Genomic DNA, 15,429 nt, shown 5'->3' with positions numbered 1-15,429 from the left:
TTTTTTGTTACTTTTTATTTACTCAGTTTGTATTTTCATCAATGTTGTACCTTTATAAAGACCCTGATGCAGGTAATAAATTTGCCTAAACGTCGGCAAGAAAAAAGAAATTTGTACACAAAATTTTATTGACCGCACCTCAAAATTCTTTAGGATAATATATTAAAAACGGTCGAAAACCAAACCATCATTCAGTAATTTGTTACTTCCACCATAAATCTATTGCTGCGTCCTATGTTGACACCTAAGCGATACATCAAGTTATGCGATTTTTCGGTTTTGAATTACGGTGGATCTCTCTCTCTGTCACTCCTAATTTACAAATAAGTATTTGTTTTACAAATAGGTATTTGTTTTACAAATAGGTATTTGTTTTACAAATAGGTATTTGTTTTACAAATAGGTATTTGTTTTACAAATAGGTATTTGTTTTACAAATAGGTATTTGTTTTACAAATAGGTATTTGTTTTACAAATAGGTATTTGTTTTACAAATAGGTATTTGTTTTACAAATTGTTTTACAAATAGGTATTTGTTTTACAAATTGTTTTACAAACAGGTATTTGTTTTAAAATTGTTTTACAAATAGGTATTTGTTTTACTAATAGGTATTTGTTTTACTAATAGGTATTTGTTTTACTAATAGGTATTTGTTTTACTAATAGGTATTTGTTTTACAAATTGTTTTACAAACAGGTATTTGTTTTAAAATTGTTTTACAAATAGGTATTTGTTTTACTAATAGGTATTTGTTTTACTAATAGGTATTTGTTTTACTAATAGGTATTTGTTTTACTAATAGGTATTTGTTTTACTAATAGGTATTTGTTTTACTAATAGGTATTTGTTTTACTAATAGGTATTTGTTTTACTAATAGGTATTTGTTTTACTAATAGGTATTTGTTTTACTAATAGGTATTTGTTTTACTAATAGGTATTTGTTTTACTAATAGGTATTTGTTTTACTAATAGGTATTTGTTTTACTAATAGGTATTTGTTTTACTAATAGGTATTTGTTTTACTAATAGGTATTTGTTTTACTAATAGGTATTTGTTTTACTAATAGGTATTTGTTTTACTAATAGGTATTTGTTTTACTAATAGGTATTTGTTTTACTAATAGGTATTTGTTTTACTAATAGGTATTTGTTTTACTAATAGGTATTTGTTTTACTAATAGGTATTTGTTTTACTAATAGGTATTTGTTTTACTAATAAGTATTTGTTTTACTAATAGGTATTTGTTTTACTAATAGGTATTTGTTTTACTAATAGGTATTTGTTTTACTAATAGGTATTTGTTTTACTAATAGGTATTTGTTTTACTAATAGGTATTTGTTTTACTAATAGGTATTTGTTTTACTAATAGGCATTTGTTTTACTAATAGGCATTTGGAAATACCTATTTTTGTACTCGAGAACGTCTAGACTCTAGAAGGATATTTTCAGTAAAAATTCGAATTGTAAATTCTGCTCGTTTCAAATATATTTTCTTACTAGTATAAAAATAAGAGAAAATGAAAAAGGAAATGAGAAGTAAATCTCAGTTGATACTACATTGGTTTTGAATTTCAGAGAAAGCCCCACACAGATCAATTAGGAGTTTCATTCAATTTGGGGAAAGAAAGTTGAGAGTTTCTCAGGATTCGTATTTGGGCCCAATTTTCGATTCTTTTTGATGTATAGAGCCCCACTAATTTGCCGAATAAATGTTAATAGCTCCAGTTACTCATCTAAAATCGCTTCTTTTTTTTTTTAATTCATTAAAGCTATAGGAATAAAAGTCATGAGGTGCTTACAACATACTACAATAGAGAGAAAATGTGAAAAAAAAAATATACTAAATTAAGTTAAATAATAAGCAACGTGAAATAAGTTATTATTTTTTTATTATCATCTTCTTAAAAACATGTGCATGAGTATTTTAATATCTTTTATTACAATCAATCTAAGTTAAATGGGTGCTTCACTTTACTTAACAAATATTTTGTATATGAAAATGGCCAGTATAAGGGAGCCTGTGACATCTAATAAATTCTAAACGAAATTAATTAAAATTTAATGCAGTAAAATTACTTAAATGACCTAAATTGTAGTAAAATGTCAATTAAACTAATGCTTTTTCGAACGTTTCTATGTAACTGAAATTACGAACTGAAGTATGAATGAAATATTGGGTGTTTGCTAATTTGTGTACCATTTATCGTTTAATCAACCTTTATACTTAACATTTTTAACTAAGTTTTTGATAAGGAGATTTTCGATTTTTTGGATAGTTCTATTTATAGTTTCATATTCCTTTTAGGAACAATATTTAAACATCGTACACATCTCTAAATATGATCTCCCTGCGTATAGTTTGTATAAAGTGCAATATAATGAATTAATCCAACGGCCGGCCCTTCGTCGTTTTTCAACCGGGGTTTAGTGGAGGCACCCACACTTGGGGCAAACTAGGCTCCTAAAGTATTAAGTAGTGTGTTGTGACACCCAAGAGGCACATCTATGTAATAAATATCGAACCAAATGACACTTCAATCAACTAAATCGGTTCACACATCGATAATTTACCACACTTTCCCTTAGTGGATTTAAGAGCAAGATGATACTGCAATGTTACGTAGGAAAGCTTTAACTTCTTCTTGCAGCTAAATTTTATGAAATTCGGGTTAAGATTAACAGAGTTATTAATAAAAATAGTTTTAGAGGGGGGGCCTTATTTATTGGGGCAAACTCCCCTTCTTAACTATTTAAAGCGACAAGACCTCCAATATCCAGATCTACATAAAATTTTTGAATCGAATGACACTTCATTCATGAAAAAAAAAATCGGTTCACGCGTTGATAATTTGAAATGATTGCGATACTTCGCATTATTAGTTGTAAGAGCAGGACGGCGCTTTAGTGTTACGTAGGGCAACCCTAATCCCATCATCCTGCCAAATTTTTATCAAATTTGGGATATGATTAACAGTAATTAGTAATAAATGTTTAAGAAGGGGTTATACTTAAATAGAGCTAACTCCTCTCTCATTCGATGCACAGCGTCGAGACTCCCATGAGGCACATCTACATAAAATTCCGAATCGAATGACATATTCATGAAAATCGGTCCACGCTTTTAGGCGCTACGTTGTTTACAAAAAAAAAAAGGTAATACGAAGAAGATCAACAAGTTACAAGAACATTTTGTGAAATTGCCGTTTTTTGCCCCTTTTTTGGCAGCTTTTTTCTCGAAATCTGTTAGATCTGGTTGTTACAAAAAAAAATACATTTATAAAGGAGGATTTGCCCTATATTATAAAGAAAATTTGGGAATTTTATCTTTTATAGAAAAAGAGAAAAAAATTGTCGAAGTTGGGTGTATTTGAACGTTACTCTTTTACGTGCACTTTTTGACGATCAACCCTTATACAACTGTTCCCAATACTTGTGAACGATTCTATCTCTTCAGAATTCATAAGGTTACCCACCTCTTGGTTATTTGATATTTGAAGCCATTCAGTTCCAAAACGATACTTTTGTCCCAAATTTTTCGAAAGTGAGACACACTAGTAGTATTACTAGTTTCAAAATATTCTTCTCTACTCATCCGACTAGATTTTACAAGAGCAAAGCGTCTCATATCTCTATAAATAAAAACGCACAATGTTCTTTGCCTGAAACTAAACATGGCTGACTATTACATTTCCCCTGAATGAAACGATAACAAAACCACCTCTTTCCTCAACATATTCACTTTAGGAAACAGTTTAAATTTCCTAAACAATCCATATTCATTCCATTGTAGTACCTTGTACTTGTATACCCTACAAACACAAAAGTTATATAATCTACACCCAACTCTTTTTTTACACGGTATATACGTTCTTTAGAAAACTGTGCAAAAGAAAAATCGTGTAAAAAAATACATGCGACATACGGTAAATTTGGGGATATGTAAACTTTAAAAAAACCACAACTTTAAAAAAAATCGTGTAAGATGATAAAACTCTAAATGTTTCCCACAACAAACGTGCAAAAAAGTAATAATGTAATCCATATTACATATTTATAAAACAAAAACAATTCATTTTTATTACAAAATTAATAAATAAAATTAATGTTCAATGAAAATTCAGTCCATAAGTACATACATATAAAAATTTAAATTGAAATTCGGAATAAAAATCAATTTCGCAACCATTCATCGCTACTTCATAACAAGCGTGCCAGTTTATTACGAACTGGATCAAAAATGCTATCATCAGTAGATACGAGGGTCGTTTGAAAAGTCCGTGCAAAAATAAAAACTACTTAATTTTTTGGGGTAAACCTTTTTTATTTTTCAACATAGTCTCCTTTTAGGCTTATACACTTCGTCCAACGCTGCTCTAGTTTGTTGATCCCTTCCGAATAATAGGATTTGTCCAAGTCTGAAAAATAGCCATTCGTTTCTGCAATCACCTCCTCGTTTGAATAAAATCTTTTTCCCGCCAGCCATTTCTTCATATTGGGGAACAAATAGTAGTCCGAGGGAGCCAAGTCTGGAGAATAGGGGGGATGTGAAACGAGTTGGAACCCTATTTCCATTAATTTTGCGACCACAACTGCTGAGGTGTGAGCTGGTGCGTTGTCGTGATGGAAAAGGACTTTTTTGTGCGCCAATCGTGGGCGTTTTTCTTGCAGCTCGGTTTTCAAACGGTTCAATAACGATGAATAATATGCACCAGTAATAGTTTTACCCTTTTCCAGATAGTCGATCAGGATTATTCCTTGCGAATCCCAAAAGACAGTCGCCATAATCTTTCCGGCCGAAGGAACGGTCTTCGCCTTTTTTGGCGCAGATTCCCCCTTGGTAACCCATTGTTTAGATTGTTCTTTGGTCTCAGGAGTGTAGTGATGTATCCATGTTTCATCCACAGTGACGAAACGACGCTTAAAGTCCTGCGGATTCTTCTGGAACAGCTGCAAACCGTCCTTGCAACACTTCACACGATTTCGTTTTTGGTCAAGCGTGAGCAATCGCGGCACCCATCTTGCGGATAGCTTTGTCATGTCCAAATGTTGATGCAAAATATTATGTACCCGAACATTCGAGATGCCCACAGCACTAGCAATCTCACGCACCTTCACTCTTCTGTCATCCATCACCATATCATGGATTTTATCAATGATTTCTGGAGTAGTAACCCCAACAGGGCGTCCAGAACGTTCAGCGTCACTTGTGCCCATATGGCCACTCCGAAAATTTTGAAACCACTTATAAACTGTTCTAATCGAAGGTGCAGAGTCACCATAATGTTTATCAAGCTTCTCTTTAGTCCCTTGAGGCGTTTTGCCTTTCATAAAGTAGTGTTTAATCAACACATGAAATTCTTTTTCGTCCATTTTTTGAAAATCACTCGACTTCCTCGATTCAAACGAATGCCAAACACAAAGAAATAGACCGATCTGGTTGAAACTTGGTGTGTGTTCTTCCAAGAGATGCTACTAACTAAACATAACCTCGATACGCGCCAGTGGTGCTATCTCTCTGACTTTGCACGGACTTTTCAAACGACCCTCGTATGTCAGTGATATACTGAACACTTTCAACACTGAATAACGAAATGCTGTGTTCAAGTTGTTAATTCATATTAGTATATAAAAAATCGTAACTAAACCTCAGTGAATCCTAACAAAAGAATTCCAAAAATGGAAAATAAAATAATAAAAATTATAAAGATTTTAGAACTGTAGAATGAACTTGAAATTAGGGTCAATTTTAGATACATGTTGAGTTACGTCTTATTTTGGTTCAAATTATATTCTTTTAAATACAGGCTAAATTTATTAATGGCCACACTATTATTGTGATTATTAATAATATCTCTTTAACAAAAACTTACAGTTTAAAACAAGTTAAGGACAAGGATTGAATAAAATGGCAAAAAAATAAGGTATATAAATCAACAAGTACCCAATATTTCATTCATACTTTCATTAAACTTTTAGATATTTTACATCATTTAAGTAATTTTATTGCATTAAATTTTCAATTAATATTGTCTAGAATTTATTAGATGTCACAAACCCTTATGCTGGCCATTTTCATGCACAAAATATTTGTTCGTAGAGAGTAACAAACACTTCATTTACCCTTAGATTGTTTGTAATAGGAGGTATCAAAATATTAATGCAAAGGTTCTTAAGGGGTTATAGGCAGTCAGAAATTTGAAAAAAATCGATTTTTTTTTTTATTTTTTTATATTAAAGTATAGTATCTCAGGAATGTTGTCCTAAAATTTCAAGTCGATCCGAGCAAAATTGTAAGAGTGAAAGTGTTTACAAGCCCCGACCGTTCGAATTACCATCGCTGAGCACAGAGCTCAACTTGCTACGCGGGAGGCAAGAATCCTACGCAGACAGCAGAAATCGGAAAACTTGGACATTTTGGAAGACATGGAGGACTTATTTTATGGGCTTGGAATCGATGACACTGTGTAAGTTGAAAAAAAAATTATCCAGGTTTTATTCGCAAACCTTTAACCGCTGAAAACTTTAAACACGTTTTTCTCAAAACTACGTTTTCAAAGTCGGTGGACACGATATCTCAAAATCTACTGCACCGATCTTTTTGAAATTTTACGTATTTCTTTTACACATATTAAAATCGTACTTGGACGAAGGATTTTTTTTTTTTCAATGAATGGAACTTGTTTTACAAACATAAAATGGTCAATTTTTTTTTTAGTGAAAATCGTGAATCAAACTTTAAAGTTGTCCCAAAAATTAAAAATTCAATTTTTTTCTAAATCCTTCGGTCAAGTACGAGATAAATTCATCTACTAACGAAATCTTTTCGAAATTTTGATTTCAGATGATCCAATCTCAAGATATCATGTCCACGAGAGGGTTGCATTTTTTTGACGTGTTGCATTAAAATATTCGCCATTAGTACAATTATTATTAATTTGTAATGAAAAAATTACAATAAGTTCTTTAAACATAGACTGATATGACGCAAAAGTTCCCGAATAAAAAAGTAAACACGTTTTTCCCCCCCAAAAAATTTGAAAAAATGACTTTTTTTGCGCCTCTGACTGCCTATAACCCCTTAATGAAGCGTTATTGAACAATTGAAAAATTCAAAACACGTTTTTAATTGTAATTAATAATGTACAGGTGTTAGAGACGCCCAATTAACTTTAGAGGAATGTTCATCAAATTTTGTCACATCCGGTATACTGTTTTTTCTCCTAATATCATTGATATTCTGGTGTATGGATGCATTTATATTGCAATTAGGGTTCTTTAAATTTGTGGTTGCAACTTTAATCTTTTTTTTTTTGATAACTTTTTCTAAAAAAATATTTTAAATAGAAATGATAGGCATAAGTGTGATAGTACAATATTGGGTTGTACGGAAAATAACGCAGGATTTTATGTTTTCATTAAAATACTCCTTCAAATAGTAAACTGTTTGTTTTTTGAACTTAAGACTTTTATAAAAGTAAACACTTATTAATCCTCTTTCAAACAAAAATGTTTGTTTACCTCTGTAAAATTTTGCTACATGGAAATAATTCAGTCTTTACTAAGATGTCAAAGCGTGATTTTCGCATAATTTTGTTTTTACGAGTTCAAACTCGGCCGGAACGGGGCCCAAACGGGCCAGAAATATCAACGATGTCTGGGGCGAAGGCAAGTATAAGTGAGTGCACTATTCCAGAGATTTCGAGAGGGAGACTTGAGCCCTTGAAGACAAAGAAGGCCGTGGAAGAAGTTCTGCCCTTGATGATTGTTGTTTTCCGAGGTTTGGTGGAAGAAAATTTCCAGAACAAACTGTTTGAGAACTGGCAGGAAAACTGGAATTCATCAAATCAACCATCGATGACCATCTCAAGGCGATTGGGGATGGTGAAAAAGCTTGAAAGTTCAGTTCCTCACACAATTAAACGACCGCCAAAAAGATCAGCGGTATGAAATTTGTGCTGCACTTCTTTGCCGAAACAACAGCGATCCTTTTCTGTCCAGAATTGTGACTTGCGATGAAAATGTGGATCCTCTACGACAACAGCAGACGCTCTGGACAGTGGCTTGACAAAGGAGAAGCTGCACGACATTTTCCAAAGCCCCCAAATCAGCAAAAATAGGTGATGGTTACTGTTTGGTGGGCTTCATTTGGTCTGATTCATTACAGCTTCTTTAATCCTGGCAGAAACCATCAGTGCCGAATCTTGTTGTAACCAAATTGACGTAATGAATCAGAAATTGGCAATAATGAAGCCAATCGAAAGGGGCCCATTCTGTTTACATGACAACGCTCGGCCACATATCTCACGTTTCACTTCCCGAAAATTGTTGGAGCTTGGCTATGAGACTCTGCCACACCCGCCCTACTCACCGGACCTCTCGCCTACTGATTACCATTTTTTTAGACACCTGGACCGCTTTTTACGAAATAAAAAATTTATTGACCAAAGAACATTAGAAAATACGTTTTTTGAATTTATAAATTCTAAGGATTCCAAATTCTATACAGAGGATATGCTAAAGTTATCTTTTAAAACCATAATATTACATTATTTTCCGGACAACCCAATAGTTTAGAAAAGTCAAAAGTCAACAAAAATTGAGCTACATTATAAAACAGTGATTTACAGTTCAAAAATCAAACGCTGGAAAAAATCTAAACGAACGCAATAAAATATCTCTTACCGTTTCCTGACTAATAGAGCGCAAGGATTATTTTCCGTAAGAAAAGACTGTTAAGTTGGCAAGCAAATTCAGCACGCTTGTGTTTCTCGAGCCAAGAATATTTAATTCTATGATGTCATTAAAAAAAAAAAAAAAGGTTGGCGGGGGTTAACCATACCAAGAAGGGTTGAGATATAACAGGGTACTTAAACGGACAAAATAATTTTTGCCGAGTATTATAATGTCCATCCCTGTTCGGCTATTATAGGGGACCATGAACACACGAAGACACTAAGCGCAAGTAGTAAGGGTTTTGGTAGTACTTTGGGGGAAGAAAGATGCTATAAGCACCGCTAAGTCAGCGATAAGTTGGGCCAAAATACAAAAGCATGGCTAAACACCCTCCAGGCAACTAGCACTTGCCCACGGGAACTAAGCACACACTGGAACCTTCCAAAGCATGAGCTTTAAATATGACCAAACTAAACAGGCTAAAATTGCTTTATTAAAATAGCCTTAATTAATACTTAAGGCTGGACAAAATACGTTGTGACGTACTTGTATTCTGGCTTTAATATTTAAAAAAAACCCGAGTTATCCATAGGCTAAAAGTAACTATTTAAATTATTCTTAAATATGGAGTTATACTGGTAAAATTTGGGAAAAAATTGAGTTATATTCTACCCTCAATAATTCAAAATAGCTTTCATCAAAAAAGGAGCAAATAGGCAACTTTACTTAGAGCAAATTGGTAGTTAAATTTGCTGACAATGAAAGAAAGTGTAAAATTAATCTACTTAATATAAGCCTTAGTTGTGAACTGGACAAACCAAGGCACAGTAGGATAAAATTGACGTGTTCCTCTGTATTCTGCCTTCTTTATTAAAAATAGGCTAATACTGATTAAGAAAATTGGTTAATATAGCCTATTAAAATGGTTGTATTGAGGAAACTTATTCAGAGGAAATTCATTTGAAACTTAGATGTATTCTGTCCACAATATTTAATGACCAAGCTAATAGCCTAATTAATGTTACCTATTAAAATAATCTACGGTGACCAAAATTAGAAATACAAAAAAAAAATAATTTATCTCTCTCTCAAACAAAAATGATTATTTCGTGTGATTCAAGAAATAGGCAGAAATAAAAAAAGTAAACAAAAGTGAACAGCAAACGGTGCTTGTAGTGGGGGTAAAGCAGAAATATATGACTCTCCCACATTAAAATTAGTTGTAACAATGGAGGAAAGGGAACGGATTAGCTATGCGGTTAGCGTATTGTATTCTCACGCGGAAATCCTAGGTTCGAATCCAGCTGCTGGCTCTTAGATTTTTCTCTTCATAGGAGCTTCTTACAGTTCATTATCCGGTCACCTTGTTAGAAACGATTTAAGTACCAAAACAAGCTGTAAAATTAAGAAGATCAGATTGAAATAAATTATAAACAAATAATATCAACCGAAATTTCAAGTCAACAAAAAATTTGCAAATATCTTACTACAATATAGCAATAGAACTGCGCCCAGTATATTGCCTAGCAACGGTAAACACGACACACATATCCTTGGAAAGCTAACTTGACTATTTAGATACACTTTTTTTTTTATTTAAGAATTTTATAACTTTGCAACTTGGTACAATAAGTATAATAAATGGCTAATCTGCACTTACTGAAAGCATAAAAGTAAATAAATTCAATTATAAATTAATTCTAAATAGACAGTAAAATAATGAAGAAAAACTTCACAATATTTTGTTTATTTTAGGAATGATAAAACAGGTGTATCAGGCAAAACTTAACAGAGCTATGTTGAACGAAAATCTATTTTGTTATTTGCCTATTTTATTTATTTATTTTTAAAAATTATTTAAGGCGCATCAACATCTGAGAAATTATTGGCGCCTGGAGCTTTTTTTCAGCGCACTGCCGGCCTCCGGACAGAGTTCTCTCGTTACAGACAATACTGAACATTGAACTGTAAGAAGCACCTAGGAAGAGAAAAACTAAGGGCGGACGAGCAGCTGGATTCGAACCCGGGATTTCCGCGTGGAAATCGAATACGCTAACCGTATAGCTAAGTCCTTTCCTTGCTGTATGTTGCCTATTAAAAACAGTCTTAATTAGAGTTCTGAACTGGGCAATCTAGTTTAGGAGTAAATTCACTTTTAACTAAATTACGTTCTGCTCTAAATGGAGTGGTTGAGTTTACTGCAGTTTTGTTTGCTATTTTGGAATGGATTGTTTGTTAATTTTATAGATAAATATATACTCTAATTTGACTTGAAAATAGGTCTGTAACTGTAATGCCTGATTATGTATAAAATAGGGTTTTGACTGGTTATGTTACCTTCTTCAAATTTTTGTGCGTGCCTTGTGAACTGTTTTTTTTTATTTATTTAAGGGATTGATGAGTTTGTTAATAAATTTTTTATTTGACTTTTTCCTTTTTTTTTGGAGGGAGTTTTTGTGAATGAAAGATTTTTGCCATGTGCGCATAGTGCTAGCTTATTCTTGTGTGTATGGTACGAAAATGGAACAGATGTTTGGAAGGGTTGTTTGTGTCTATGTCAGTGTTGTTGCGCTGTTACAATTTCGTGACGTTAGGGTGCTCTGTATGTCTAAACACCCTGGGTAGGGTAGTTGGAAACTCGCACTTAACCTCCCCAACTGCCTCCACATTAGGCGAAGTGCGGTAGAGGTCGTTATGTGTCTGTTTTCATTCCATTTTGCTCTGGCAGAGTTTATTGATCGGGCAGACCGTTGAGACGTATTCTATGGGCACCTACTACGCAAGACCTGTAAAAGATAGTAACCATTTTTACCCCCGTGTGTGTGTTTAATTTTTTTATTTTTTTTTGAATTTAATTTTTTTTTTTTAAAGATCTTGTGGAATTACCAAAAATAAAAATAAAAGTGGATTTTATAAGAAAACTATGTGGTAGTGACGGCGAAAAAAATGTTCTGGTGGTTTAGGTTAAATGTGATGGAAAAAGTCAAATATTAAAAGGTTTGTGCAGTGTTTTTACTTTTAAACAGCGTGAGTGGAGTTTTGAACAATGTGGTTTGGATAGTTCGCAATTACAATCAAAAGGGGTTTAAGTTTTTTATTTTGGAGAAAAGGGGGGTTTTTTATGAGTGAAATTAGTGTTAGAAATTGTGTGCCAGGCCTCTCCCCTTATGCGTGAGTTAAATTTAATTTTTTTAACCCCAAAGCTTGGGTCCCCGTGATTAAAACAACAGTTTTCAAACTTTTCATTGATAAAATTTTTTAAAAAACTAAAAAAAGGACTTAAGGAATATAATCTACGAATGTACTGGTGCAGTAAGAATGGAAGACATGGTCAGTATGGCGGAGAATCAACCCCTGGCCGAAAACATTGTCTCAGTACAGTCGGTCGATGCGACTGGTATAAATACGCATGGCTTGTTATCTGGACGGCGTATTTTGAACATAACGAGAAGCGTCGTCGGCAGGGTAAGTTCAAGCTTGTCCTCTGACGATACAACAAACATTAGAAACCTAACTACATCGTCTACGACAACAACTATTAATGTAACAAATAGTAACTCAACTATTACAACTAGTTGCACTACTACACCTTCAGATGTTAAGGAAGAATCAGGTGGAGAGTTGTCAGAAAGTGGTGAAGAGACAACAAAACAGTTGTCAGTGATTGTCCAGCCACATGATGCTGATGACTCTAGAGATTCAAGGCTATTAAGTCCTGGTAAGATCTCACCCTCATCAGTTAGTGGTATATCTGTAAGTGTGGCTGGCATGATTGACGGAGACTTTCGTACTAGTCTACATCCAACTGAGCCAACATATCAAACGTTGACCTCCGTCAACGGGCGTATGTCACCTCCGGCATTTAGTCCGGGCAGTTCATATGCCACCCTAACTCCATTACAGCCTTTACCACCAATTTCGACGGTAAGCGATAAATTCGCTTACGGTCATACTGGCAATGTTTCCGGCTCCTTTACTGTCATGCAGAATAACATGAACATTGGAATGGGCGTAAATTATGGATACGATAAGCTACCATCAATGGGTATGAGTCCGCACAATTATTCACCAAATAATCTTTCAGCAATTGGTCTCTCCCAACAGCATTCACCTCTGTCACCGCAGAGTACCTACAGCCAAAATGGGCTCAACTCGCCGCCAAAAAGTATGTCACCTAGTGACTATGAAACACCATACAGTCAGCGTGAAATTCGTACGACAATTGGCGGCCCACAATCACCACAGCTTAGTCCACAGACTTCTTTGCATTCGCCACCAAACGCACTGGTCACAGGTTTTGGCCAAACACCTACAGGTATACCATTAAATGGTATAACAACGATTACACCCCAACAGCAAGGAGGTGTTGTCGTATCACCTCACCATTCGCCGCCAACACCAGGTCTTGTACAGCGTGAAGCTGTGGTAGTGGCCACACCACAGCAACAGCAACACAATAAACAAGCCCAACCAACAATAGCTCTGAAAACTGTACAATCTTGTCCAAGCAGTGTACAACAGCCAGGTACAGAACTAGAAGAAATTAATACTAAAGAGCTAGCCCAGAGAATTAGTGCTGAATTGAAACGGTACTCAATACCACAAGCGATATTCGCACAACGTGTGCTCTGCAGGTCGCAAGGAACTCTGTCAGATCTACTCAGGAATCCAAAACCATGGTCAAAACTTAAAAGCGGCCGAGAGACTTTTCGACGTATGTGGAAATGGCTACAGGAGCCTGAATTTCAAAGGATGTCCGCATTAAGGCTAGCAGGTAAACCCATAAAATTTCCTTTTTTAATGCATTAAAAAAAAATACTTTAAAAAAAAAACAACCCACAGAGAAAGTAAACAGAAGTTCCCACGTGACCCACGTGGGGCGTAACTTCTGAACCCTCACGTAATTTCACGTAATTAAAACTGCATGTTTTAAAACTGTTTTCTTTTTTATTATTTTTAAAAATTATTCCAAAAAAACAAACTGCATGAGCATGCACATTCCTTAAAATTAACTTTAAATTTTCTCTGATACCAAAAAAAAATTCATCTCGGTGTTCCCACCTTTTAAAATTAAACTTTTTTTTCTTCCACAGAACATGAATTGTAGTCAATTTAATTGACGACAATTTCATTTTATTCAAAATTGAACCGAAGATAATAATTAAAATTTAATAGAATTCCACTTTTTTGATTAAGTTTCAAAACAAATATAGGCCAAAAAATTAAACTAGCCCATAAATTGTAGTAAATTTAACCCTTTTATTATTTTTGTTCTAAAATTAATGATAACAACAAAAAGTGAAAGAGCTAAAATTTAACAAAATTTCACTTCATTTTGTAAATTTTATTGTAAAATATTTCTTTAAGGGAGAACTTTTGCCTAGACATACCATAAAAGACGAATTTGTGAAAAAATTTAATTCATTTAAAGTTTTGCTTTTTGTAGATTTATTCTAAAAATTTATAAGATATGAGCTAAAATTTGATAGAATTTCGCCTTCTTATTCGAAGTGTTTTCTTTGTAAAACTTCATCTTAAATTTTAGTTTTATTAGGTATTTCTATTGAATATAAATTGTACAAAATTTAGTTCTTCAACATCTTCGACAATATAGTTAAGGCTAACTACGATTTGAGCTGAAATTTGGGTAAAAATTCTATCCTCGTTTGAATTTTGCTAAATTTAGTTTTCTACTCTTTTTGGTTATTTGGTACTGTTTTGTGTTAAGAGTTAAACCAAGATTTGTGCTACAAAATAATATTTGAGATAGTGGCATTTTCTTTTTAGTTTTTAATCTCTAAAAACTATCGCCTTAAAAACGTTTGTTATACATAGAGCTATCACTTTTAATTATAACATTGCTGTGTGAAGTTTTTTTGTTTTTTTTTCAGTATAGTTTAGGAAGGTTATTTGGGTTTTAGCGAAGTGGTTACATTTTATCGCCTTTATTGTTTGTAAATCTTCATTTCCAAAATTGAAGAACGTAACATGATTATCATTGGGAAGGAATTAGCCTTGTATTGTCATGCGGAGATTCTGATTTCGAATCTAGCTGGTTGCTCTTAGATTTTCGTTTTTCTAGGAGCTTTTCTTACTGCTCATTGTCTGTAGTAATAGTGATAGGCTTTCTTACCCTGTAACGAGTGACTGAATAAGGCTGTGTCTATCAATAATTACGGTGTTTTACGTATCTTGAAAAGAAGGTACAAAAGCAAAAGTTTCTAGTTTAAAAAAAAGAACATAATTTCACATTAAATTGTTTTATTAATTTTTCATGCTTTACAGAAAAACAGTAAGTACTACGTTATGTTAAATTTCCGAATTTCGAGATTACACCGGAAACACATTGCGATCGTGCATTTCTCACCGGATATGGACGTTTTGAGATCTGTTATTTTTTGTTTTTGGACGAAATACTAGTATTTATCAAATCCTCTTGTATAAATGTGCGTACGTTACCAAAGGGTTACATTTAAAGTTGAACATAAAAATCTCTTTCTTTTATTTTATTTATTTTATTTTTAAAAAGAATTCTTTTATGCCGAGATCTCGGATTCGAAACCAGCCATTGGCCCTTAACTTTTTCTCTTCATAGAAATTTCTTCCAGCTGATAGACAGTGTTGTCAGTAACCGGCACTAGAAAAAAAGCTCCAGATGCCAATGACCTTTAGATGTTGACGCGGCGTAAATAAAGAAATATAAATAAAAGAAAATGAAATTCAACAATTTTATTACAAATTTCAAATTTAAT

At 33.5% G+C, this 15,429-nt stretch overlaps 1 protein-coding gene across 4 annotated transcripts in view; it reads left to right on the top strand.

Moving 5' to 3' along the window:
* Nucleotides 1–11,332: 11,332 nt before the first annotated feature.
* onecut (homeobox protein onecut) overlaps nucleotides 11,333–15,429 on the top strand; it is a 124,076-nt gene continuing 119,979 nt past the window's right edge. Inside the window, exon 1 of one of the 4 annotated variants that reach the window (XM_074143445.1) lies at nucleotides 11,333–13,451. In XM_074143445.1, coding sequence (XP_073999546.1) covers nucleotides 11,996–13,451 — 1,456 coding nt within the window. In that variant the 5' untranslated portion in view covers nucleotides 11,333–11,995. The remainder of the gene's footprint in view (nucleotides 13,452–15,429) is intronic. The other 3 variants (XM_074143446.1, XM_074143443.1, XM_074143444.1) reach the window with 3 other exon arrangements.

The sequence above is a fragment of the Rhodnius prolixus genome, unplaced genomic scaffold (assembly GCF_049639745.1).
Source record: "Rhodnius prolixus isolate KJV_2025 unplaced genomic scaffold, Rpr scaffold_12, whole genome shotgun sequence".
NCBI classification, from domain to species: domain Eukaryota; kingdom Metazoa; phylum Arthropoda; class Insecta; order Hemiptera; family Reduviidae; genus Rhodnius; species Rhodnius prolixus.
Note: the sequence above shows the minus strand (reverse complement) of the source record. Positions and strands in the feature narration are given on the sequence as shown.